Here is a 24,898-nt window from a genome sequence, read left to right as displayed (position 1 = left end):
ATGCCTTCCATAAGACAGCAAATTAACAACTGCTCCAGAGTTTTTAGATATATGAAAAATATTATGTTTTACTACATGACAGATAGGTAAATGTAATGGCACTGAAATGTTTTGTGTTTTTACAACCTACCTCCCTTGTGATCCAACGTGCTGCATGACGACAGAAAAAGAGCCGATTAAAATAATAACTTTTTGTGACCCATTATGTTTTACTTCACTGGATGGTTCTGCTTCTGTCTGTCAGAATAGTCCAATGTGAAACTGGTTCACCAAAGACACCTTTGTTTGGACTAAATTCCACAAATCTGAAATCAAGCCCCATTAATTACATTTCAAAATTTAATTTCAGTGGCAGAACAAGTCAAAAGAAAATTTAACTGAAATATGCTTCCATATTCAGCAATGACTCATCTTTAAGATTCCATGTGAGGAATTTGCCACTTATTGTAAAATAATAATACTTTGTTCCCTTATTCAGTAACAGTACAAGTACATCAGCAAAGTATATTCTGCAGTTTATTTTATTCTATTCTCTCTTTTGTTACTCCATGAAAACGGATCTATTAGCATTTACAATCCATTTTGATTTACAGTTTAAAAAAATGCTGCAAAATAGAAGTGTTTTTTATTTTGGTCTTGTGTCAATGTCTTGAAATTAATAACACTATACAATTATTCCATACATCCATCTCTGTTTTTGTCCCCCAGGGAAATGTAGAAAAATGGATAAAGTCTTAGCAGTATATACCTAACAAGTTGCTGAATTTGTTTCATGACAACATATTTTTCCATTTCTTTAAGTACAATCAAAATCCACCAACAGCATCCTGCTGCAGACTTTTGAGGGAACATTTAAATTTCTTGGCCACAAAAAGCTGCACCTCCTTAAAGTGGATCATTAGAGTAAATAATGCAGAGTAAAACAGACTGTCAGGATTACATTTAGTCCCACTTCAAGTAGAGTTAAACTCTATCATAGTGTTAAGTCAATCCCATCATAGCCCTTAGAACCATTCCTGGGGGTTCTAAGGGACTGCATGTGTAAACTCACCCCCCTCTCCCATGCTGTGGTGTTGGTGTGTCTTAAGACATCCAACATTGCCCCTGTGTCCAAAGGTGCAGCAGTAAAAAGCATGAATAATTATCATCTGGTAGCTCTTACTCTGATAATCATGAAATGCTTTGAAAGACCACTGATGCCAACTTGGACCCACATCAGTAAGCTGACAGGAAAAACCGCTCTGTATCGGGCGCGGTGTCATCAGTCATCCAGTCTGCGCTCACTCAGCCTGAGAGTGGAGTCTCTTCTGTCAGGCTGCTGCTCCTAGACTTCAGTTCTGCTTTTAATACGATCATTCAACAAACTACTGCTGCTCAGACCAGCACCTTCCAAATTAGGTACTGGACTTTCCATCACCCTCAACACCGGCTCCCCCAGGGCTGTGTACTGAGCCCCCTGCTGTTCACACAATTCAACTGCACAGCTCAACACTCAAGGCAACCGTATTAGTGCAGCAGATAACTGAAACAATCAAAAACTATACCTTTTTGGAATCTTTATGATCAGACAATAATGTGGTACAGTTTTCAATAGGACTAGAGCATTTTTAAATTTTGACCTCTGTGTAATTCTTCAAGTGACCCCTACCTGGCCTCCTACTGAAAATTCAAGTGGACACTCTGCTTTTTAAAAGAGGAATGTCAAGGAGGATTTGTGCCACATCTAGTGCTTGCATCACCATTTGAAGGATTCCTCTGTAAATATTCTGTCATCTACTGCACTAGATCGTGAAGTCTGCAGACCACACGGTGGTGGTGGGACTGACATCCCACAGTGATGAGCCCTCGTATCAGCAGGAGGTGGAAGATCTGGTGCATCAGTGTGGGGAAGACAAAGAAGCTGGTTGTGGATTTTAGGAGAAGCAGCCACCTCACAGTGGTGGAAATGGTCCAAAGTTTGAAATACCTTAGACTCCCTATTTCCAGGCACCTGACACGGACCATTAACTCCACTAACATCACTGAGAAGGTCCACCTATGTCTGCGTTTCCTGAGGAGGCTGAAGCAGGCCCCCTCAGTCCCACTGCGTGGTGGAGAGCACGCTCACCTTCTCCATCACCACCTGGACAGGAACCGCTCTGCTGTTGACAGGAAGACGTTGCAGAAGGTGGTGGTCACCGCCCAAAAGATCACTCGCTGCAGCCTTCGTTCCACTAAGGACATCTACATCAGTGGGTGCAGGAGCAGTGCATCATGGGGGATGTTTGAAGCGCTCTCCTCGGGCAGCAGGCTGCGGAGCATCAGGGGAAGAACAACCACTGCTGTGACCCGCTGAGCCGCCTTTTTACAACTTGTTGCTTCTTTAATGTTGCGACAGAGTGAAGGTGGACTTTATATTGGTAATATTTTCATTACGAAATTTATTAAGTGTCATTCATATTTTTTAGCACAGAAATGATTTTATTATTGATTTTAGTATTAACAATTTATTAGGACATAATGCCACTGGTCCTGAGGACAAATTTCATTTTCATGTTAAACATGTAAATGCCAAAAAGGAACCTTGAACTGTAATGACACTAAAATTTAACAAGTTGATTTAACACTAAGAGTCTATTTCACTCTGCACCATTTAGTGTAATGTTAAGAGTTGAACCCATACGGACTCCTTCTAGACAAAGACAAAACCAGGACATGCACAGTCAGGACTGAGCTGTGCCCCCCCACACACACAAAAATCTCCTGATTTCCATCTCAATCAGAAGATGTCAACCCCAATTTGGCTAAACTGCTGGGGGAAGAAAAAAAAAGTCCTTGACCTGTGTGTAGCTGGCACGTCTGGTCCAGATACTAAAGCCGGATTTGCCTCGATAACAGCATCAAGAGCCAGAACACCAAATCCCACCCACCCAGAAAAACCTTTCACAGGACGTAGGCACTGCCCCCAGTTTGTCTGAGTTATGAGGTGCATTTGGGCACATTTTCATTGCAGTATTGACCAGACGTCAAACATCTATGAGTCTATCAGCTGTCAACGTAAAACAAGAACTCATTATTCTTACGTCGTTTTTGTGAGACCGCCTGAAGACACGCTGTGATAATGTCATAATTCTTCTGCAGTTTGTGGCAGAGTCGGTCTCGTCTCTTCAGATGCCGTATTAGCTTTGCCGACTGCAGGGCCGTGCGGTATCGGACCTCCTGGATGATTGACCGCAGCTCCTCGGGCGCTGAAAGAGCAAATACAAACACAAAACACACAAAAAAGTTTGGTCTCATTTCCTATGTTCTTCATATAAAACATAATGTGTTGGGGTTGGCGGGGTGGGGGTACAAATACTGAAAGATTGGTTCCACAAATTTAATCTTAGAGACATAACCATCTACTTCAATAACCAATTAAGTTATTTATCAATAAAAAAATATATTTTTTGAATTGCTGCATGTTCTCAGATCTGATAATAAGGCCCTTTTCTTTTTTAAATATTAACAAACTGATTTTAAACCAAGCACAAACTGGTTTGAACTGGCTTTAAATTGTGGAAACATGAGGACAGACTGGTTTAAATTGTCTGAAATGTTTTAAGTGATGAACAAAGTGTTTATGCCACTTATAGTCCTTTCGGGCCCCTTCACACAACACGAAAGATGCAGAAACCGGAAGAAAATCCATGAACCAAACACAAAATGGGGAACCACGAACCATCATGCACGTGCACGAACACAATGCGAGCAGCTGGGACATGTTGGACCACATCGCACCGCTGATGTGGAACAAAATAAAATAAAAACCAGCTGTACAATTAGTGACTATCACTGGGTTGATATAAATAATAAATAAAAGGGGACGCAAAACAGAACCCCATGGTTAAATAACCCTGGTAAAAAAAAAGAAAAAAAAAAGCCACTCACAGGATATGAACCTGCAATTACAAAAGCTCAGATTATCACACGGAAACTTTACCACTGTGCTACAATCACTGTCTTATAACAGGAGCGTAAAATGCCTAAAATCAACAAGGAGATTAATGTAATTTTTTTTAAAAGAGAAAAAAGCAACATCATAACTGACCAAATGGCATATTTTTCATGATACGTGACTGAAAGTGGTGTATTTGTGGCGCTGTTGGCTTGTCATAGTCCTGTGGCACGTGTTTTGCCGGACACGTGTGACATTCAGATCACCTGCTGCGTGATCTGACGGTCTGCTTCACATGGAGCAGCCTGTCAACGTGCGCTGTGTGTAGCTGCTGCAGCCCAGCTGTGTGCGCTCAGACATGGCTGTCCGGCCCCCATGTGATCATGGCTGTAAATACATATGAGCATGTCATGCAAGTGTGCTCCCCCACACGCCACATGTGGGGTTAGGGTTAGGGTGCGGGGATAGGGTTAAGGCTCGATACACATGCATGCCACACATGTTGTTTTGCAACACCACACTCGTGGGGGCACTTAGACAAATTTCACTGCCAGCTCGAAAGTGATCGTCTGCTCACTGCAATCAAGAACTGGAAAGCATCACTTAAAAAAAAAAAAAAAAAAAAAAAAAAAAAAATCAGGTGTGACTTGAGTAGGTAGATGTGGAAAACATGCAGCAGGACAGGTGCTCTCCAGGAACAGGGTTGGTGACCTCTGGCTCTGATCTGAGTGCTGCTCACCGTTCTGTTAGTGCAAAAACACACAGTAGTTGAACTTTGATTAAAGAAACTGACATTTTTCTCCCGATGATGCACCTACCACATCTGTGCTTTTCAGATCTTATCACACAGACATTTACTCTCATCAGTTTCGAACATGTCCTCTTCTAAACTAATACTTTTTAAAATTTGTCCGTCCTTGACTGGTAGATCATAGAATATCTCCGTCATTAATCTGTTTTCCAGGCTGCAGGCAAATAGGAAATGAAAACCAGCACACTGCCCCAAATAAAGTCACAATCTAAAAATCAAGGTTTTTTTTTTTTAAACAGAAAATGTCACAGATTTGAGAGACAACTGATCACAGCTTTGTTGCTTTTCTTTTTCAAAAAAATAAGCCTGAATTATGTTGATAATAAATTGTCTTCTTCAATCTTACTCTGAAAATTTAACAATTTGAAACATTGGATGACATCAAGTGTGACATCTATGAACTGCCAAAGTATCACTCAGGATTTAATGTTATTAAACTGCAGGGATGCACCTTTGCATGCATAAAAATTGTTTAATTTAAAGGTGCACAGCCTTTGGGTTTTTTTAAGACTTAAGTCATGAAAAGAATTTTCTTTGGCACCACTATAATTTTATTTATTAGTCTTTAACTAATGTGACATTAATAATATGATCACAGTGCACGTTGTCTGGAAAACCTAATAATTATTTCCCCTGAAGGGGAAAATTTCAAAAGATCAAACGCCCTTCAACTACATTCAATAGCGACCCATACAGGCTGTAACAGTGACATCATAGATCACGTGCGAGTTTTGATCTATGATGTCACTATCACAGCCAATCAGAGTAGAGATGCCCAATGACGTCAGGTGGCTGCTCACTTGAATAAAATAAACCAAGATGACGGAAAATGCTTCAAAGTATCTTATTTCTGTATAAATCCATTTCTCATATATTTGTAAAAAGTTAGCGAGAAAGAAACACTTTTAAATCTAAAAACTCTGTTTTTAAAACTAGATAAAAGCTCTGAAGAGATTAACAGACATCTTATGGATGTTAGCATCCACACCCTGTGTACGTGCATCATGCACGGTCAAAGATAATCTCAAAACCTCATGCATGCGCATATGCGCGTCCTCCTGTAGATGGCGCTAAAAGGGAAATAGAATTTTCATTATGGAATTCCCTCCAGATAAATATGTTCTCTTCATTAAATGAGCTGTAATTTTGCAACATGTTTCAAAAATAAATGACATTACAATGCTTGGATTTCAGTAGAAACTAAATGTTGTCACTTTTGTGACATTTGAAAGGCCATGCAGCTTTAATAACTACTGCAAAATTACTTTCACTTTTGTGATGTAATGAAACACTGACTTTGATCCAGAGCTAACCTGAGTGACGGGTCCCACATAGCTTCACTTGTAGATCTATTTTGTACCGTAACATCTGCTTTCTTTGTTTACAATTTTTACTCTGATCAGGAATTTATGCTGAGGATTATTCAGGAGTCAGACCAGCTTCCAAAAACATATTTAATAATACAGTACTTCAGCACCACATATACTGCACATACAAAGTGATTCACATGAAAAAAGTAATGAAACAATAAGACACCAATGTTATAAACACAATAATCGACTGGCTGATGTAGCTGTTCTTTTGGTCTAACCTCAGGGATCACATGGTACGTGCCCGCACACAAGGCCACACCCACTATAACTACAATGATACGAGACGATGCAACACCACAAAAAAACAAAATCTATTTAGTCAGTGAAAGAAGTTTAAATTAGGCCCTCATGGAAACGGCCAATGAACAGAGGCAGCACTGAGGTGATACGATCAAACTGACAAACTCAGTCAAAATTACAGGAAGAAACATCCAGATGTAGAAACTTTAACAGAATGATTACTTTTAATCATTTTGATTCATTCTATAAAAACTGTACTCGTACTACACTGACCTCGATGGAGTCATCCTGTGACAAAGTGAAAAATCTGGATATTGTGCAGAATTAGAATCCAGATCTGGTGGAGTGGTAAACACGAGAGACGTAACCTACAACTAGAGTGGCGTGCTCGTAGAGCACAAACCTCCGCCAACACTAGTTTCTAATTCCATGTTTTACCTTGGAAAAAAATTTCAAGGTCAAAGTCAGTGACTTTTCAGAAGCTAAATTAGACGTCTTTCAAATATCAGCAGGATGTATTTAGTTCATGCACTTGAATCAAAGTTTTTGCAGTATACTCAGTTTTTTTTTTTTCCTTTCAACTTTTTCAGTTTCTGAATTCTTTTTCAGATCATTTTCACAGAACATTGTTTTTCTCTGCTGTGCACAGTTTGTCGTTGCTTTTTGGCACTTGGTTCCCGACTGATAACTGGAAGACAAACAGGCATAAAACTGGAACCGCTGTCCAATTTTGGCAGTGTAGGTAAATCCATAAAAATGAGAGTGATTGAGGTACTTTTGGTTAAGATATAATGTCAAATATACATTAAATGGGGTTTTCATGATTAAATTCAAATGTCCATAAAAATCCATAATCTGGATCAAACTTTGCCGGGTGATAGTGAGTGCCAGTCTGCACCTCACTTTCAAATACAAAAGAAATTGATCTTTTTTGACAGAGTTATGAACTTCATAAAATTTGTTCAATGTTAAAGGATAGGGATTTTTCCAATTTTCTCAACTTTGACCTTTGACATATGGCCTTGAAAACTGAATCAGTTCTTGCCTATCAGGATATGAATCCTCTGTAAAAATTTCATAATGATACATGAAAAACTGTGGGTTCCAGGCAGTTCAAAAACAGACAAACAAAAAACAAACTTGGGTGAAAACATAAGCTCCTCCAACTTCATTGGTGGAGGTAACAACGTTCTTACTCCAAAGACAAAATCTGAGGCGTTTTTGGCCTTAGCAGAATGATGTGCTCATCTCTTCATGTTTCACAATGTGCACTACTCGCTTGTTTGGCTTCCACGGTCAATTTGTGTACGTTTGACAATAGAGCATAGAAAAAGAAATGCATTTTTATGTCTCATTTCCATAAGTCTGAATGTTTGCCTTCTTTAAATTAAAAATACATAAATCACGTTTACCAGGGCCAGTCAGATATGGAGAGAAAACCAGGCATGCTGGGTAGTTATGTTGTGCTCACTCATTGATGATTCCTCACACACTGTTGCTGCAGCGTTTTGAATGGCATGTGATTACGACACTCCGCCAACACCGTTTCCTCCTCTAAACTGGACTCTACTGCAAACAGAACAGTCTCAGAGTTCACGTTTGGATTCTACGGGTGAGTCAAAAAACCAAACAGCTGGCTGCTGCTCAGGAAGACTGTTCCTGAACTGGAGGGTCTGCAAACTAACCGATAACACCACAAACAACTTAAACAGATTATAGTGTCTTATCTGGTGCACCAGATCTGGTCTCATGGACAGTGGGGATGTAACCTCCCTTTAGGTATACAAGCAGACCCATAAGTGACTGGACTGATGATTTTTGTAGTTTTGTCTCTGTAAACAGAGTTCAACTCTGTTGTAGTGCTGGTCATGTAAGTGACTTTTGGTTTAATTAATCTGAGAAAATAGATGTTTGTTTGACACAAAGTATTACCCAAAAATCCTCCTGACACATTTCATACCAAAGACATTCAAACAAATTACAAACAATAAAAGCTCATCTTGCACTTTATGTAAGTGGTGTGAATGTGGTCAGTCCCCGCGGTGCATAAACCAGGGGCAGATCTATCTTTTGGGGGGGGGGCTGTGAGTCATCTTGAATGCAGCATCAGGCTTAAACCAGGACTTTCAATGACACAGATCAAATTTCTGGACCGGTTCAACCAACTGGGAATTTTGTGGGGTTGATAAAATATTAGGGAAATATAGTGAAGATTCGTCCCATCCTGTCTATGGCTGGTGCTGAGACTCTGGTTCATGTGTTTATCTCTTCTAGATTGGACTACTGCAATGTTCTATTTTTCTGGTTTACCACAGTCCAGCATTAGGGCTCTCTAATTGGTTCAAAATGCTGCAGCCAGACTTTTGACAGGAAGCACAAAGTTTGACCACATTACACCCATTTTGGCATCTCTTCACTGGCTTCATGTCCCAGTGAGATCAGATTTTAAGGTTCTGCTACTAACCTATGAAACTGTTCACAGAATGGCACCTTCTTACCAACCTGACCTAATTAAACCTTACGTACCGTCCTGGCCTCTGTGTGCTCAGGGTGCAGGACTACTTTGTGTCCCTAGGGTGAATAAAAAGTCTGTGGGTCATAGAGCTTTCTCTTATCGTGCCCCTGTTCTGTGGAATGATCTCCCTGCGTCAACAAAACAGATTCTGTGGAGACTTTCAAGTCCAGACTTAAGACGCACTTATTTTCCCTTTCGTATGGCAGCATACTGGTATAGTATGTTACTGTGCTTTTGATTCTTTTAATTCATTTCATTAGTAACCTTAGCGGGCCGCGACCTCAACTTTATCTAACAAAGGGCGGCCGATGATCACCTTAGTATTTCTTCTGCTTTTCTTGTTGTTTAATGCTGACAAATTATACTGTATTTGTTGTCTTTCTGATGCCTGATTGTTTTTGTTCTGTCTGTTTGAGGTGCAGCTCCATCCAGAGATGGGTGTGGTATCTGTTTTGGAAAACCTGATGTTCTGTGCACCGGCAACAATTTCTGGGTATTGTATTGTGAAGTGTTTTGTAATTTTTGTCTGCATCCTGGCCCACCCCTTTGAGTCTGGTCTGCTTGAGGTTTGTTACTCAGAGGGAGTTTTTCTTGCTATATAAATGAAAATAAATTGAAAAAAATAGGGAGTCAAACAAATAAATCATTACAATACTGATATGTACACACACACACACACACACACACACACACACACACACACACACAAATGCCAATGATTCCTCACATTTCAGTGTTAAAAACTTATGACAAAGAAATGTAATTGGAGATTCGAGGTCTTATAGTTGAAACATGAACATTATTATCAGAAACGACAAATATAACCAACCACTGTATGTCACGCTGCCTTCATGTGGCATCGCACCACAACTGCATAAAATAAATGTCTCTTCTATTCTGGCCCCTCCTAACTGGTGATGCAGTGACCAACCACTTGTCGCTTATTGCTGTAAAACGGTAACTCAGTTAACATGATTGGCAGCTGGTTGATTAGCTGCTGTCTTGTAGTTAACGTGACCAAGGGGTGATGAGGGTCCCAGCCATGCTTGATAGCATTGTAAACAATGCAGCTGGAATGTAACACCCTCAACTGGACAGACAATGTAATGACACAATTTCCAACAGTCAAAGTGTTTGTCTGCATTGTTTATTGAGTAAACAAAATGCAGATAGGCTCATATTGACTGATATATTATTAGTCAGCTGATATGTGTGGGGGCTCCAATTTCTGGTGGGCATTAAGTAAACCCGTGGGGGGTACAGGCTCACAGAACTCAGCTGTAGATCCACCAGTGATCTGAGGCTCAAACACCAACCTGACTGATGCAGCAATCGGATGGAACGATTGCTGATGTTGTCTGGGGTTCCTCCTGGAGCCCCCAGTAGTCTGGCTGAAACTCACCTTTCTGGGCGAGGTAGTTGACCTGGAGCCTCCTGGTGTGCTTCTCCTGGAGCTCCTGGAGGAAGCTGGACCCGGAGTTACTCCGGCCCAGGAAGGCGTCTGAGCCGGACGCCTCCGTGGAGCTGTCCCAGCTGTCCAGGTTCCTCCTGCTGCCTCCGCTGTAGGTCTCATAAAGTTCCACCAGCAGACAGTCCACGATGGAGGCGCGGCCACCTGTGACGTCATCCCCCGGCCACTCGGCCCTGCCGCTCCTTCGGGCGGCCGTGGAGGAGCCGGCAGGGGAGGACGTGTCCCCGCGGAGCTGCTCAGAGGGACTCGTCCACTGCTGGAAGCCCGAAAACTCATCCGAGTGGACAAACACGGCGCCGTCACATATGTCGACTTCCCCCAGCTCCTTCCCTCTGAGTCTGACCGCCGTCGCCATAATTACTCAAAATATGTCTGTCATTTCTTCCGACTTTTTCTCAGCTTTAAGAAACTTTTCTTCGCTCCACGGCAGGAGGATGGAGTTCCTGGAGCGTTCCATTCCTCTCCTCTGGAGGTTGAAACCTGTCTGTAGCTCCACGTTTCCTTCCTCGAGGTGTCTGGATTTCTCCCCCCCCCCCTCACTGAACAATGGAACAGTCCAATGAGCAACTTTCTGCAGCTCGCGCGACAGGTGCAGCAGGTGCGCGATTGACCAATCAGAGAGCAGCTACAATTTACGTATTTGTTTATTTTACCATTATTTCCATTTCGACAAAATGTTTTTTTTTTTCTTTTTCATGCTGCTGTTGCTTTTTAAAAAATGTTTCCTTAATTAAATATATAAAAAGCAATAAAACCAGGAATGTGTTACAAAATGTAAAAATAAAACTGATTACAATATTTTCCTGAATACTGCTATATTTTTTTGTTTTGTGACATTTGTGCATATTGTATTATATTAGTTATAGTTATAAAAAAGTATCCTGTAAAGTTTGTATTATTAATAAATAAAGATTACAGTACAGTCATGGGCAGCTCCAGGGTAGGACTGAAAGGGGCTGTGCCCCCCTGATTTCCAGGAATTTTATTGGTCTGGCCAAAAAAACAAAACAAAAAAAAACTGACATGATTGGGTTAAACAAAGTGACTAAAGCCATTTTGCTGCTTGATTCACAATTCAATTTCAATTTTTATTCAATTTATTTTATTTATATAGCACCAAATCACAACAAAGCTGCCTCAGGGCACTTCACACAAGTAAGGTCTAACCTTACCAACCCTGAGAGTGAGCACACAAGCAACAGTGGTAAAGAAAAACTCCCTCTGATGATTTGAGGAAGAAAACTCAGGCAGACCAGACTCAGACAGGTGACCGTCTGTTTGGGCCATGCTATTGACACACTTGACAATACAAATATAGTTGAAATTTTTGAGGAAATTTTCACAAAGTTAGTTGGTGCTTATGTGGTTGAAGGGCCCATTGCACCGTGACAGAGCAATACTCTCTGCTCACTGCAAGTCAAGTCCTGGAACATACACTCGTGCCATGCATCACTGCACCCACCACACCATGAAACCACCCTGTGTCCTGCATGGCAACCACATAAGCAGACAACCAATCCAGTGCCACCTCTTGAAAGTAGGCTATTTGTGTGCCGCAGCAAGATGAAACATGGGCACTTCCTTGACTGTCTCCAGTCACTGGGGTCCTCAACACTGAGGCACCTATGTGCTCAATCATGCACAAATAACCACACCACATGTCCAAAATGTCCCTCACAATGCAAGTCCCTCAAATGCCCCCTCAAGACTTTTAGTTGCTTCAATATTACCTCACCAGAAAATTGATATTTGCCCTTCAAAATCTTATGTTTTCAGCTTCAGTTTGCATCAAAAACAACATTCTATGACTGATGTGGCTCTGCAGCACCCTCAGTTTCCATAGCACACCAAGGCTATTGTTTATGAAGTGCAATAGGATCAGCTGAGTAAATTCCCACCACTCACATAACATACAACATTTACTTATTTTCTCATTGTTGAGTTGCAACTAAAGGACATGTTAGGGATCATCTGACAACATCCAAATTTCTCTTTTTCATGCTCACATTTAAAGTAAAACCATAAAATGTTTTCTGTGTAAATCCTACCAAAGAGTCCTCATATTCAACACCTGCTCTTTTCCAGAGGTGTGCAAAGCAGTTTACAAGATGAAACAGAAACTGGTTGTGTGTGGGGGCGGGGTTTGTGCTGACCAATCGCAGCACCCGCCAACTGAATAACTTTGCTGACACACCTGCATAATGGCACCTGGGTTATTTGCGAATTATCATCTTCTACAGTTATGCTGACTGAGGATTTCTCTTTTAAGTGTAAAACTAAATATAAAATTTAAAAGTGGTTGCTTTTTTTTTGTAGTCAGATTTTCAGGATTTACTTTAGTTATTTAAACTCATTAAAATAATGTGAGAAATGTAAAAAAAAAAAAATTACTTAAAGTGTCATTTTCAACAAAAAATTTAACTAGTGGTATATTTAGGCAAATCATGGATTTTAATGTATTTTATTATTATTATTCATTTATTATTATTATTTTTTTCTCCCTCTCTGTTTGAGGTGCACCTTCATCCAGAGATGGGTGTGGTGTCTCTTTCTCTAACCCTCTTGTCCTGTGCATGGCAACATCTCCTGTATATTTGTTTTGTGAATTGTTTTGTAATTTGTGTTTGTATCATGGCCCAAGCAGAGGGTCACCCCTTTGAGTCTGGTCTGCTTGAGGTTTCTTCCTCAGAGGGAGTTTTTTCTTACCACTGTTGCTCTGGGGGTTGGTAAGGTTAGACTTTAGTTGTGTGAAGCGCCTTGAGGCAACTTTGTTGTGATTTGGCGCTATATAAATGGAAAAATAAATTGAAATTGAATTCATATGCACAAAAGCTATGTGAGATAAATTTAGAAAACAATTTGTAGAGAAATTAAAAAAGAAAAAACTCAAAGTGATCCACTTTTTTAAAACGTATACATTTATTTTATGCGTTATATTTACGCATGACTCATTGTTCTGACAGTTAAAATGTATTAATATAAAATATGTTTACGTACAAGAGTGTCACATGACCAGTCAAAGCGGAAGTGATGCTTCAAACATGGCGGCCTGTGACTTCTTTGGCTGCAGATAAAACAAAACAACAACCAAAAATAATAATTTTTGTGGCTTTTTATGTTTTTTAAGGTCCGCGGAGGACAGTTTAAGTTTTGTGACAGAACTGTGTAAAAATGGCCCGGTCCGGCCTCCGTGTGTCAGACTGGTTTTTTATCTGCGTCATCTTGGTTTTCAGCGGAGTTTCTGCCGAAACGAACCGAAAACCGAATATCGTCCTGATCCTCACCGATGACCTGGACGTCACAATCGGGGGTCTGGTACGTAGATTTTGTCCATCTCGTCTCCATAGAATGAGAACATTAGTCCAGTTCTGATTCTGTTCGTTATTCAGGACCATTTACAAAAAGAACCCGTTTCAAATCTATACTCAAACCTTATCAATTCCTCTGACCAGTGCCAACGTTTTTCAAAACTCATGAGTCGTGATGTCAACCTGCGTCTGGTAGCTCTGAAAACCTGCGTGGGAGGAAAGAATTGATCAGGAATAATAAAATCTTTGCTCCTGTTCCAGATCCGTCAGCGCCGCTTTAATCCACCACATAGGATCAGACCAATAACTTTAAAAGCTGTGGTACTTTGATATATACGATATATCGACTGGGCAGTAATATTGGCCTTTCCATGTCTGTGTAGCGGCTCTGGACACGAGCTGACAGCGTCACGGGAGGCGGATACTCTGACCAGTCTGCTAAAACCCGGGTTCTGGCCCGAGTGGCTGTGGGGGAGTGGGGCCTATAGATACTGTGCAGGTGATGTCACGGATCACGTGATGTGTGTTTATGCAGCCAAACCGGACAGAAAATGATTGAACCTTATATTCATCAGTTCTGCTTTTTTGCGTTATTTACGACGGTCTAGACAAATTATATTAACATGGTGTTTCATTGCTGTGCTTCTGATCGCACAAGCCGTCAGAAGAAGGGCTCTGGGATACATCAATCAATCAATCAATCAATTTTTTTTTATATAGCGCCAAATCACAACAAACAGTTGCCCCAAGGCGCTTTATATTGTAAGGCAAGGCCATACAATAATGATGTAAAACCCCAACGGTCAAAACGACCCCCTGTGAGCAAGCACTTGGCGACAGTGGGAAGGAAAAACTCCCTTTTAACAGGAAGAAACCTCCAGCAGAACCAGGCTCAGGGAGGGGCAGTCTTCTGCTGGGACTGGTTGGGGCTGAGGGAGAGAACCAGGAAAAAGACATGCTGTGGAGGGGAGCAGAGATCAATCACTAATGATTAAATGCAGAGTGGCATAAATAAAGTGGCATCTTTATCGTTTTCCCGTTGATAAAGAGCAGTGTGAGAAGAGAGGCTTGGCACCCGACCCAGTATTCCTGACTATGCAGCAAACACTTCATATCGGGTGAGTAGGTAGAATTTCAGCCTTGGACCATGTTCTGCACCCATCCAGCCGGGAAGAAGCTGTAGGCATCCAAATGTTTATTTGTCTTCAGGGCTTCTCCTGTAGGGTGATGGAGTGTTGATAAAGTAGTTGAAAATGTCTGGATACCACACACCTGGTTTCTGCTCAGAATCAGTAAAACTGTCAAACTTCTCGAGGGAAATATTGTAGGGATCAACATTCATTCTCTGTATTTTCTCTAAATACTTCTTCAGATATTCAGGATTGAGGGCTTTTGCTATATCAGGCAAAGTAACTTGACCGTCCACTAACGATCCTGCATCGGCCATGCTGTGGTGTACACAGAGCTTGCCGTCCATTATGGCTGCTTAAACATAACCACATGTTGCGTGTGATGTCAGTGCATGTTGTCTATTGATTACCACATGCACAGTGACTCCTGCTGGCCTCCATCACATCTGCATTATTTTTGAAGATATGAATACTGAATAAACAATGCAGAAAAAATACAGTTTGTCCAGTAGAGGACATTCCAATTGCATTGTTTACAGTGCTGTTAAGCGTGGCTGGGACCCTGTCACCCCATGGTCACATTAATTACAAGAAACAGAGGCAAAGGGACCAGCTGCCATTCATGTTCGATCAGAGACAGACACGTGGTTGCTATGCTGCCAACTAGGTGGGGGGGCCAAAATAGGCAAAAAGTTAATGCAAATGCTGAGTGATGCAACACAAAGTTCAGTTGAAGGCAGACTGATGTCTGTCTGTTTTTGGTTATATTTGTAGTTATTTATAACATCCATATTACACAGTAAAAACAAAAGACTCAAAGAGGGTTTGATCAAGAAATGTTCTAAGTCATTGATTTTTTTTTTTTTTAAATGTATATATCTCTATCAGAACATTTTTTTTTACTCCCCAATCTCGGTACTGGCCCCCAGGGGTGGGGGTGGGAATCCATATTGGTCAGGATCTATTAGAGTTGCCTGAAATGGGATTTGACAAGTTGTTGAAAAAAAAATCTGCTCCTTCCAGAGTCCACTGAACAAGACGAAAAAACTCATTGGTGGGGCAGGAATATCATTCACTAACGCAGTAAGTTTCCCGCTTTCAGAACCTGTACACACACACACACACACGTATAAACTTCTAGAACTTTAGAACCTTGCAGCTTGCAAAGATGTTCTAGACAGTTTGTCAGTGTTCTCGCTTTAAAAATAACAAATCTGAGCTACTTTCTGTCTCTGGTCAGCTGGTTAAGTTCCGTGTCCTGCCCTCATTTCTGCAGTTTGTAGCCAGTCCGTTGTGCTGCCCCAGCCGAGCCAGTATCCTGACTGGAAAATACCCTCACAACCATCATGTCATCAACAACACCCTCGAGGGCAACTGCAGCAGCAAGGCCTGGCAGAAGAGCCAGGAGGCCCACACCTTCCCCGCCCTGCTGAAGGCCTACGCCGGATACCAGACCTTCTTCGCCGGGAAATACCTGAACCAAGTGAGCCACGCTGGGAATCCCAGACCAAGAGTACTTTAACCTGGATACAGTCTTACTACCATTCAGAGGAAAAAAAATATTATTCACCTGTGTTTGTATCATCATGTGAAGTCAAAACCAGGAATCAAACCCACATAACAGCAGAGGGACTGTTTTCAAATTATAATCAGATTAGAACTAAGGGTTACTTTGAATTGTTTGTTGAAGTTGGCACGCCTGTGGTACCATCCCTGAGGTTTGGTTATGGATCGAGGTCTAAAATGTAAAACCTGTTTTTTTTTCCTCAGTATGGACACCCTGCTGCTGGCGGAGTGGAACATGTTCCTCCTGGCTGGAACTACTGGGTTGGACTGGTAAGACCAGGTTTGAATCTGAGCCACTTCTCATGGACTTTATCTGTTGAACTGGTTTGAATGTTTTCATCAGGTTTGAAGAATTTGCAGTGATTCAAAGAGATAAACTTGTTTGTACTTCACACCGCAGTGCTGGTATGAGGAAGTTTTACTGCCTTTAAATGGGTACTTTGTGATTTTTTTTTTTTTTTTAAACTTTGCACCAGGAAAAGAACTCAAAGTACTACAACTACACTCTGTCTGTGAACGGAGTCGCTCAGAAACACGGAGCCGACTACAGCAGAGATTATCTGACAGACATCCTGGTGAGCAACCTGAGATTTTTGTTTTCCTCTTATTCTGTTGTAAGGGGGGGAAAAACCCCCAAACCTGGTTAAAGTTTGCTGTAACCAGTTGTTTATCTAATTGTAACCCGACTCCACTGACCTGCTTCTGTTCTGGTGGGAAAAGCTCAGGTTTGGGGTTTTCTCTCCATCAGGCCAACATGTCTCTGGACTTCCTGCAGTACAAATCCAGCTATCAGCCATTCTTCATGATGGTGTCCACTCCAGCCCCCCACTCCCCGTGGACCGCAGCCCCACAGTACCAGGACCGGTTCAACGCCACCAAGGCGCCCCGCGACCCCAACTTTAACATCCACGGGAAGGTGGGGCTTCAGTTTTTAAATCCCAGGTTCTGGACTCTTGACTGAATAGTTAGCGTTCCATCCAGCTAGTGTTGATGTCTGGACTCTCTGGGTGTCTTTGTCTCGTTCGTCAGGACAAACACTGGTTGATCAGACAGGCTAAAACCCCGATGATCAACTCATCGGTCCAGTTTCTGGACGATGCGTTCAGGAAGCGGTCAGTGCGTCACACGTTCACCTCAACGTCTGGCTTCAGCGACTGACAGGTGAACAAGTTAACAGCCAGGTTGTTGTTCTTCCTCACTACCTGTAGGTGGCGAACTCTGCTGTCCGTAGATGACCTAGTGGAGAGGCTAGTGACAAGGTTAGAGGTCAGAGGTGAACTGGATAATACCTACATCTTTTTCACCTCTGATAACGGATACCACACAGGTGTGTTCACAAACATTTTATATCCCCCCAAATATCACAAACTTAAACGTATCGTCTTATAAAATGAACTGTTCAGATTTCAGACGCACTGAGCTGATGATTGTTGGACGAGTTAAAATCCCAGATTCTCTAACAGGGATTCAAATCATCTGCTGAGTCCTTCTGGTTTTTGACCTCTTGTTACAGGTCAGTTCTCACTTCCGCTGGACAAGAGGCAGCTCTACGAGTTTGACATCAGAGTTCCTCTGATGGTCCGAGGGCCAAAGATTAAACCCAACCAGACCAGTCAGGTACGAGGCCGAGGTACATCTGGACCGCTTAACTGGACCGGTGTCATGACACAAGTTCAACTTTGTGCTGTTTAGATGCTGGTCGCCAACGTCGACCTCGGCCCGACCATCCTGGACATCGCCAGCATCAACGTCAGCGAGACCCAGATGGACGGGATGTCCTTCCTGAACGTCATGGTGAGATCACACCTTTAAAAGAAACAGTTTATCTCCACAGAGACCCGAGTTCACGGAACACTTTACATGTTAAAGAAATAATTCAATTCACTCAGTAATAACCATTAATTCATTTATTAATTTGAATAAATAAATAACGAAGAGCCCCCAAGTGCATACATCAGCGAAAGTGTAAATTCTAAGACTTTAGCGCCTGCAGCAGATGTCTGAACTGTTCTTCTATTTCTTAGCGGTTAGCTCAGACAGTTAGCTACAGCATGTGGTTATGGTTCATATGTGTACCATCTTTTTTTTTTTTTTAACATGTTGGGCGTGGCATGCTTCACGCTAATACAATGTGTGTTTATCGTAGTGCTGCCGTAGCGCCATGCGGTGATCATATCATCTCTGGATCTCATGATTTCTGCACAAATTCAAGTTTTTGTTTCTTTTATAAGAAAAATAATGGATCATTACTGCAGTACACAGATAAATACTGCGTGGCGCTAAAGGATTCTTTCGTCGCCACTCAGTGTCAGAGCGCCACTGTGTGGAAGTGTGCTGTACCTGCAGCCAAATTGTTATGTTTAATATCATGAACAACCGCTGCCTCAGATATCTCATCAGGAAACGTTCCAGCACAAACCGGTGTGTGGAGGCACTGGGGGCGTGTCCATTGTTCACCATCCAGGATGTGCACTTTGTGTCTGCAGGAGGGTGGAGTCAACATCAGCAGCTGGAGAACCGACCTCTTGGTGGAGTATGAAGGTGAAGGAAGGAACGTGTCTGACCCAGCCTGCCCCCTGCTGGGCCCGGGAGTAACTGTAAGACGCCACCAAAGCATCTGTTTCCTTTAAATGACGTCTAATCTGTCACGACTCGTCTTTTATACTGAAACGTAGAATTCATAATCAGACTTGCTTTAAAAGGTCTTTCGTAATTTTCTTTTTTCTTGCAGGTCAGCGATGGTACTCTGAGACATATTTTACGTTATGTCTTAAAGTTTCTCGCCGTCTCCCGTACACGGCATTAGCGTCTGTCATCTCTCTGCAGGAGTGCTTCCCGGACTGCGTGTGTGAGGACGCCTACAACAACACCTACGCCTGTGTGCGCACCATCGCCCCCTCTGCCAACCTGCAGTACTGCGAGTTTGACGACAGTGAAGTAATTATTTTAGAGACTCCTCCCACTCCGATAACAGTGATTCCAGACTCCCCCCACTCTGATAAGCTTGTGTGTACATATTGTTTGTCTGTGTAGGTGTTTGTTGAAGTCTACAATATAACGGCCGACCCTTACCAGCTGACCAACATCGCAAAGACCATCGACAAGGAAGTCCTGGAGAAGATGAACCACCGACTGATGATGCTGCAGTCGTGCTCCGGACAGTCGTGTCGGACACCCGGCGCCTACGACGCACGGTGCAGATTATTTCCTGCACAGATAAATGTGGGGGCTGCTGTTTAAGTGGGAAAGGAAGTCAACTGTTCAAACTGTCACAGGCCTGTGCCAGGTCCAAGTCCATAATCTGATCTGCCAAATTAGAACTGTCTGCTCGGCTGAATTCAAAGTTTATTTGGACAAAATACAGTAAAAGTCACCTAAACCATCATCATATGAACTGGATATTCACACTCACCAGACAAAAACAAAAGTCCCGCTGCTTTTGTTTTGTTTTCCATGTGATAAACACCGTATATACTGGATTTTCTATAACAGATTTTCGCTCACATTGGACAAAACGTCCCCCCGCATCATAATGTATTTCCTTTAAAAACCCCTCACCTGTACCGGACAGATGAGTCTGGACGTGCCCAGTAACAGAGGTATGAAATGAAGTTCAGCACTGACACTCGTCAATTCCAGCAAAGTGGGGCCGTATTTCTTTGATTAAAAGTTTTTTTTTCCTCAAACTGTACTCAGATCCGGTGCCTAAACGAGGCAGGGCTTAATTCAAGGCTGACAGTTATTAACAAAATGCTCCCTGCACTGTAATATGTGTTAAGTTCCACACATATCCCTGGGTGTGGGATATGTTCGCAGCCCCACAGAGAACCGCTCTCTGTGGGGCTGTGAACCCTCCTCTTAGCCTGACGTGCACCTGCTAAATGATAGAGGCTGCAAAGAGCTGCGATTTCTCACTTTTACGTTTTCACTCCTTCCTTCACAACACGAAGTTGAAGAAAGACGCTCAAATAACCCAGAATTCATGGAGGAAATTGTTCATACCATATTGCTGGTTTGGAGGTTGATGATTGTATAAAGAGGTGGAGCTTATTGAGGGACAAATTGATCCAGAAAAAGCCGCTGTTCCTGCTATAAATTGGATTAAGACGTGGTAGAGAACATGAAAAGGGTGTCACGCGCACGTCGATGTCATTGCAGGTCCACAGAGTTACGGAGTTGCAGAAGCATAAATCAATCAATCAATCAATCAATTTTTTTATATAGTGCCAAATCACAACAAACAGTTGCCCCAAGGCGCTTTATATTGTAAGGCAAAGCCATACGATAATTACGGAAAAACCCCAACGGTCAAAACGACCCCCTGTGAGCAAGCACTTGGCAACAGTGGGAAGGAAAAACTCCCTTTTAACAGGAAGAAACCTCCAGCAGAACCAGGCTCAGGGAGGGGCAGTCTTCTGCTCGGACTGGTTGGGGCTGAGGGAGAGAACCAGGAAAAAGACATGCTGTGGAAGAGAGCAGAGATCAATCACTAATGATTAAATGCAGAGTGGTGCATACAGAGCAAAAAGAGAAAGAAACACTCAGTGCATCATGGGAACCCCCCAGCAGTCTAAGTCTATAGCAGCATAACTAAGGGATGGTTCAGGGTCACCTGACCCAATCCTAACTATAAGCTTTAACAAAAAGGAAAGTTTTAAGCCTAATCTTAAAAGTAGAGAGGGTGTCTGTCTCCCTGATCTGAATTGGGAGCTGGTTCCACAGGAGAGGATCCTGAAAGCTGAAGGCTCTGCCTCCCATTCTACTCTTACAAACCCTAGGAACTACAAGTAAGCCTGCAGTCTGAGAGCGAAGCGCTCTATTGGGGTGATATGGTACTACAAGGTCCCTAAGATAAGATGGGACCTGATTATTCAAAACCTTATAAGTAAGAAGAAGAATTTTAAATTCTATTCTAGAATTAACAGGAAGCCAATGAAGAGAGGCCAATATGGGTGAGATATGCTCTCTCCTTCTAGTCCCCGTCAGTACTCTAGCTGCAGCATTTTGAATTAACTGAAGGCTTTTTAGGGAACTTTTAGGACAACCTGATAATAATGAATTACAATAGTCCAGCCTAGAGGAAATAAATGCATGAATTAGTTTTTCAGCATCACTCTGAGACAAGACCTTTCTGATTTTAGAGATATTGCGCAAATGCAAAAAAGCAGTCCTACATATCTGTTTAATATGCGCTTTGAATGACATATCCTGATCAAAAATGACTCCAAGATTTGTCACAGTATTACTAGAGGTCAGGGTAATGCCATCCAGAGTAAGGATCTGGTTAGACACCATGTTTCTAAGATTTGTGGGGCCAAGTACAATAACTTCAGTTTTATCTGAGTTTAAAAGCAGGAAATTAGAGGTCATCCATGTCTTTATGTCTGTAAGACAATCCTGCAGTTTAGCTAATTGGTGTGTTTCCTCTGGCTTCATGGATAGATAAAGCTGGGTATCATCTGCGTAACAATGAAAATTTAAGCAATGCCGTCATTTACATGAACAAATTGTAATCTATTAGACAAATATGATTCAAACCACCGCAGCGCAGTGCCTTTAATACCTATGACATGCTCTAATCTCTGTAATAAAATTTTATGGTCAACAGTATCAAAAGCAGCACTGAGGTCTAACAGAACAAGCACAGAGATGAGTCCACTGTCCGAGGCCATAAGAAGATCATTTGTAACCTTCACTAATGCTGTTTCTGTACTATGATGAATTCTAAAACCTGACTGAAACTCTTCAAATAGACCATTCCTCTGCAGATGATCAGTTAGCTGTTTTACAACTACCCTTTCAAGAATTTTTGAGAGAAAAGGAAGGTTGGAGATTGGCCTATAATTAGCTAAGATAGCTGGGTCAAGTGATGGCTTTTTAAGTAATGGTTTAATTACTGCCACCTTAAAAGCCTGTGGTACATAGCCAACTAACAAAGATAGATTGATCATATTTAAGATCGAAGCATTAAATAATGGTAGGGCTTCCTTGAGCAGCCTGGTAGGAATGGGGTCTAATAAACATGTTGATGGTTTGGATGAAGTAACTAATGAAAATAACTCAGACAGAACAATCGGAGAGAAAGAGTCTAACCAAATACCGGCATCACTGAAAGCAGCCAAAGATCAGGCTTTAGGATTTTAAGGTAACACTCCACAGCGGACTTTGAAAAAAAAAAAAAGTGACTCAGCCAAATGTAGTTTTATTTTTAATGCACATAATGTTTGGCGCTTATTTCAGGCAGGCGTTAATTTTTTTTTTCAGATGAAAGTTTTGACCCGGCCATTAAATGAAGCAGGTCCCGATTCAAGGTCAGGCTTTTAATAAAAGAAATACATAAGGCTAATTCCCCAAAGATCGTTCAGTGCCTCCTGACTGTAACTAATCCGTTAAATACTTATGAGGAATTTTCATTACAATGGACAAAATTCACAGGTTCACCTGAATCTATTATGTTGGAGTTTTACTGTACATAATTTGCAGTTTATTTGGGAAATTGTAGGACCAATTTTTCCACTCGTTTTGTAGACCAGAGTTGCTCACTTTGGGACCTGTGAGCCACATGTGGCCCAGAGTTCCTGTTTTGGTTCAAAGCAGCAATTTGTAAACATTCTGCCAATTAAACCTACTGTTAAACAGATGAATGAGCAACAAGGATTTTTTAAACTTATGAAACTTAAATTTTTATAAAGTCATCATCATCATCTTTAACCACTTACGTGGGTCTGGGACATGGTGTCACCAGAGCAAGCAGCTCACCCTACACTTCCCTATCCTCAGCCAGGTCCTGCAACTCTTCCAAGGGCATTCAGAGGCGTTTCTAAGCCAGCTGGGAAATATAATCCCTCCAGTGTGTCCTGGGTCTTCCCTGGGGCCTCATCCCAGTTGGACTTCCTTATGGAGATGACCGGGGAGAATCCTCACCAGGTGCCCGAACCACCTCAACTGGCTCTTTTTTTTTTTTTAATACAAAAAATACATTTAATTGTAATTCCCACAACATCAAAGAAACGATTGACACCTCTCTTCTGAACTATGTAAATTTAAATTCAATAAATTAGACAGAAAACTAATTAGTAATGGAAAAATAATTAATTACATCACTTCATTATATAAAGAGCCTTTAAAAATGATAAATCCTGCATAAAAGGAAAAAAGTTGCATTAGATAATGTCCTTTGTGGTGGTGATGTTGGGGGGGCTGTGCTGTTCCATAGTCTATCTGAGCAAACTGATGCTAAATTCTCTTTGAGTGTTTAGGAGTTGATTTGGAGTTTTTTTGTTTGTTTCTCAGGTTTAAGTTTGACCCTCGTCAGATGTTTTCTGGCCGGCGGCTCATCAGACTCAGACAAGCCAAGTGACCACATGTCTGCACACAGACGAGGGAACAGAAGCTGGATGGCATTTTGTGTTCCGCCTGACTGCTGCCATTGTATTTCAAGCGGAAAAGGCAGAGTCAGACTGAAGGGGGTGGGGCCCCGTGTGTGTTTGTGAAAATGTGCAGTTTATTTCACACTAACAGCTTCAAATCCACTTTTATTCTCCATCTGCACTGAAACAAAACAAGAAACACACATTTAGATGTTTACAGTGCCAATTTAATAAAAAGTACCAAACTCCCAAGAATTTCACTGAATGACATCAAAATAACAGTTTGTGTCGAGTGGAGCATGGATTGCACACTTTTTAAATTTTGTTTGTTTAAACAGAAGTATTTTTGTATTAACTGTGAAGCTGGGGTTCAGCTGCTGCCCCCCTTCTTCAAGGGGGGGGGGGGGGGGACAATGTTAGTAGAGAGGAATATGTGAAATCAGGTCAGATTGTGTTTTAATGTACACTAACGTGTTTGTCTCCGTTTAAGGGTTGGACAAAGTATATATTTGCCTCTGTTCCAATCTTCAGTTCAAGCGGTTACAGCCCAATGGTTCGAGGTCATCCCGGGGTTAAAATTACCTGATGCTCTGATTTTGTTGAAACTGGTGACAAGTTGTTCGTATCCAGGCGTCTGAAAATTTGAACCTCATTACTTTCTGACAGTCTGAAACCCAAACAGCAACAAAACAATTTTAGCATGAAAATCCTACGGGAGTACACGCAGCACTAAAACAGAAAAATGAGGAAACGTGCCCGTTCACTCCCGTTCACACACAGTAATTAATTTAAATGAGGTGAAACTTTAGCAAGGCGATTCTCAAATGAACAGTTTCATTATTTGACATCAATTTTACCTTTTGTTTGTTTAAGTTGTAGGTAGCACAGTGGCTTAGTGGTTAGCACTGTTGCCTGACAGTGAGAAAGTCATGGGTCCACCTGTGTCCTTTCTGTGTGGAGTTTGTGTGTTCTCCCCGTGTTTGTGTGGGTTCTCTCCAGGTGCTCCAGCTTCCTTCCACATTTAAAGACATGCAGGTTAGATGGACTGGAAACTTTAAATTGTCCGTAGGTGTGAATGTGTGTGTTTGTATGTGACCCTGTCCAGGGTGAACCCGCCTCACGCCCTGTGACTGCTGGGATAGGCTCCGCCCCCCACAACCCTCAATTGGAGTACGCGGTGGAAGATGAGTGAGAGTTT

The 24,898-nt window shown here is 41.9% G+C and overlaps 2 protein-coding genes across 3 annotated transcripts in view; one reads left to right on the top strand and one right to left on the bottom strand.

Moving 5' to 3' along the window:
* The window catches only part of tbc1d30 (TBC1 domain family, member 30), a 61,457-nt gene extending 50,651 nt beyond the window's left edge, over positions 1 to 10,806 (bottom strand). The window contains exons 1-2 of one of the 2 annotated variants that reach the window (XM_034163146.1): positions 10,258 to 10,806; positions 3,063 to 3,227 (exon numbers count right to left, since the gene is read on the bottom strand). In XM_034163146.1, the coding sequence (XP_034019037.1) occupies positions 3,063 to 3,227; positions 10,258 to 10,681 (589 nt within the window). In that variant the 5' untranslated portion in view covers positions 10,682 to 10,806. The remainder of the gene's footprint in view (positions 1 to 3,062; positions 3,228 to 10,257) is intronic. The other variant, XM_034163147.1, reaches the window with a different exon arrangement.
* Positions 10,807 to 13,339: 2,533 nt separating this feature from the next.
* gnsa (glucosamine (N-acetyl)-6-sulfatase a) lies at positions 13,340 to 24,692 on the top strand. The gene is made up of 14 exons (XM_034163160.1): positions 13,340 to 13,641; positions 15,788 to 15,847; positions 16,041 to 16,247; positions 16,535 to 16,600; positions 16,807 to 16,905; positions 17,079 to 17,246; positions 17,360 to 17,442; positions 17,539 to 17,657; positions 17,844 to 17,947; positions 18,023 to 18,124; positions 18,817 to 18,927; positions 19,157 to 19,267; positions 19,364 to 19,524; positions 23,624 to 24,692. Exons 1-14 carry the CDS (start codon positions 13,498 to 13,500, stop codon positions 23,688 to 23,690), a joined length of 1,602 nt encoding a protein of 533 aa, XP_034019051.1. The 5' UTR covers positions 13,340 to 13,497; the 3' UTR covers positions 23,691 to 24,692.
* Positions 24,693 to 24,898: the final 206 nt, after the last annotated feature.

The sequence above is a fragment of the Thalassophryne amazonica genome, chromosome 22 (genome assembly GCF_902500255.1).
Source record: "Thalassophryne amazonica chromosome 22, fThaAma1.1, whole genome shotgun sequence".
Classification (NCBI taxonomy): domain Eukaryota; kingdom Metazoa; phylum Chordata; class Actinopteri; order Batrachoidiformes; family Batrachoididae; genus Thalassophryne; species Thalassophryne amazonica.
Note: the sequence above shows the minus strand (reverse complement) of the source record. Positions and strands in the feature narration are given on the sequence as shown.

Coding starts and splice junctions, on each gene's coding strand:
- gnsa (XM_034163160.1), top strand. CDS start 13,498: ATGGCCCGGTCCGGCCTCCGTGTGTCAGACTGGTTTTTTATCTGCGTC. Junction 16,601..16,806: donor GGAACTACTGGGTTGGACTG/GTAAGACCAGGT, acceptor ACTTTGCACCAG/GAAAAGAACTCAAAGTACTA. Junction 16,906..17,078: donor ATTATCTGACAGACATCCTG/GTGAGCAACCTG, acceptor TCTCTCCATCAG/GCCAACATGTCTCTGGACTT.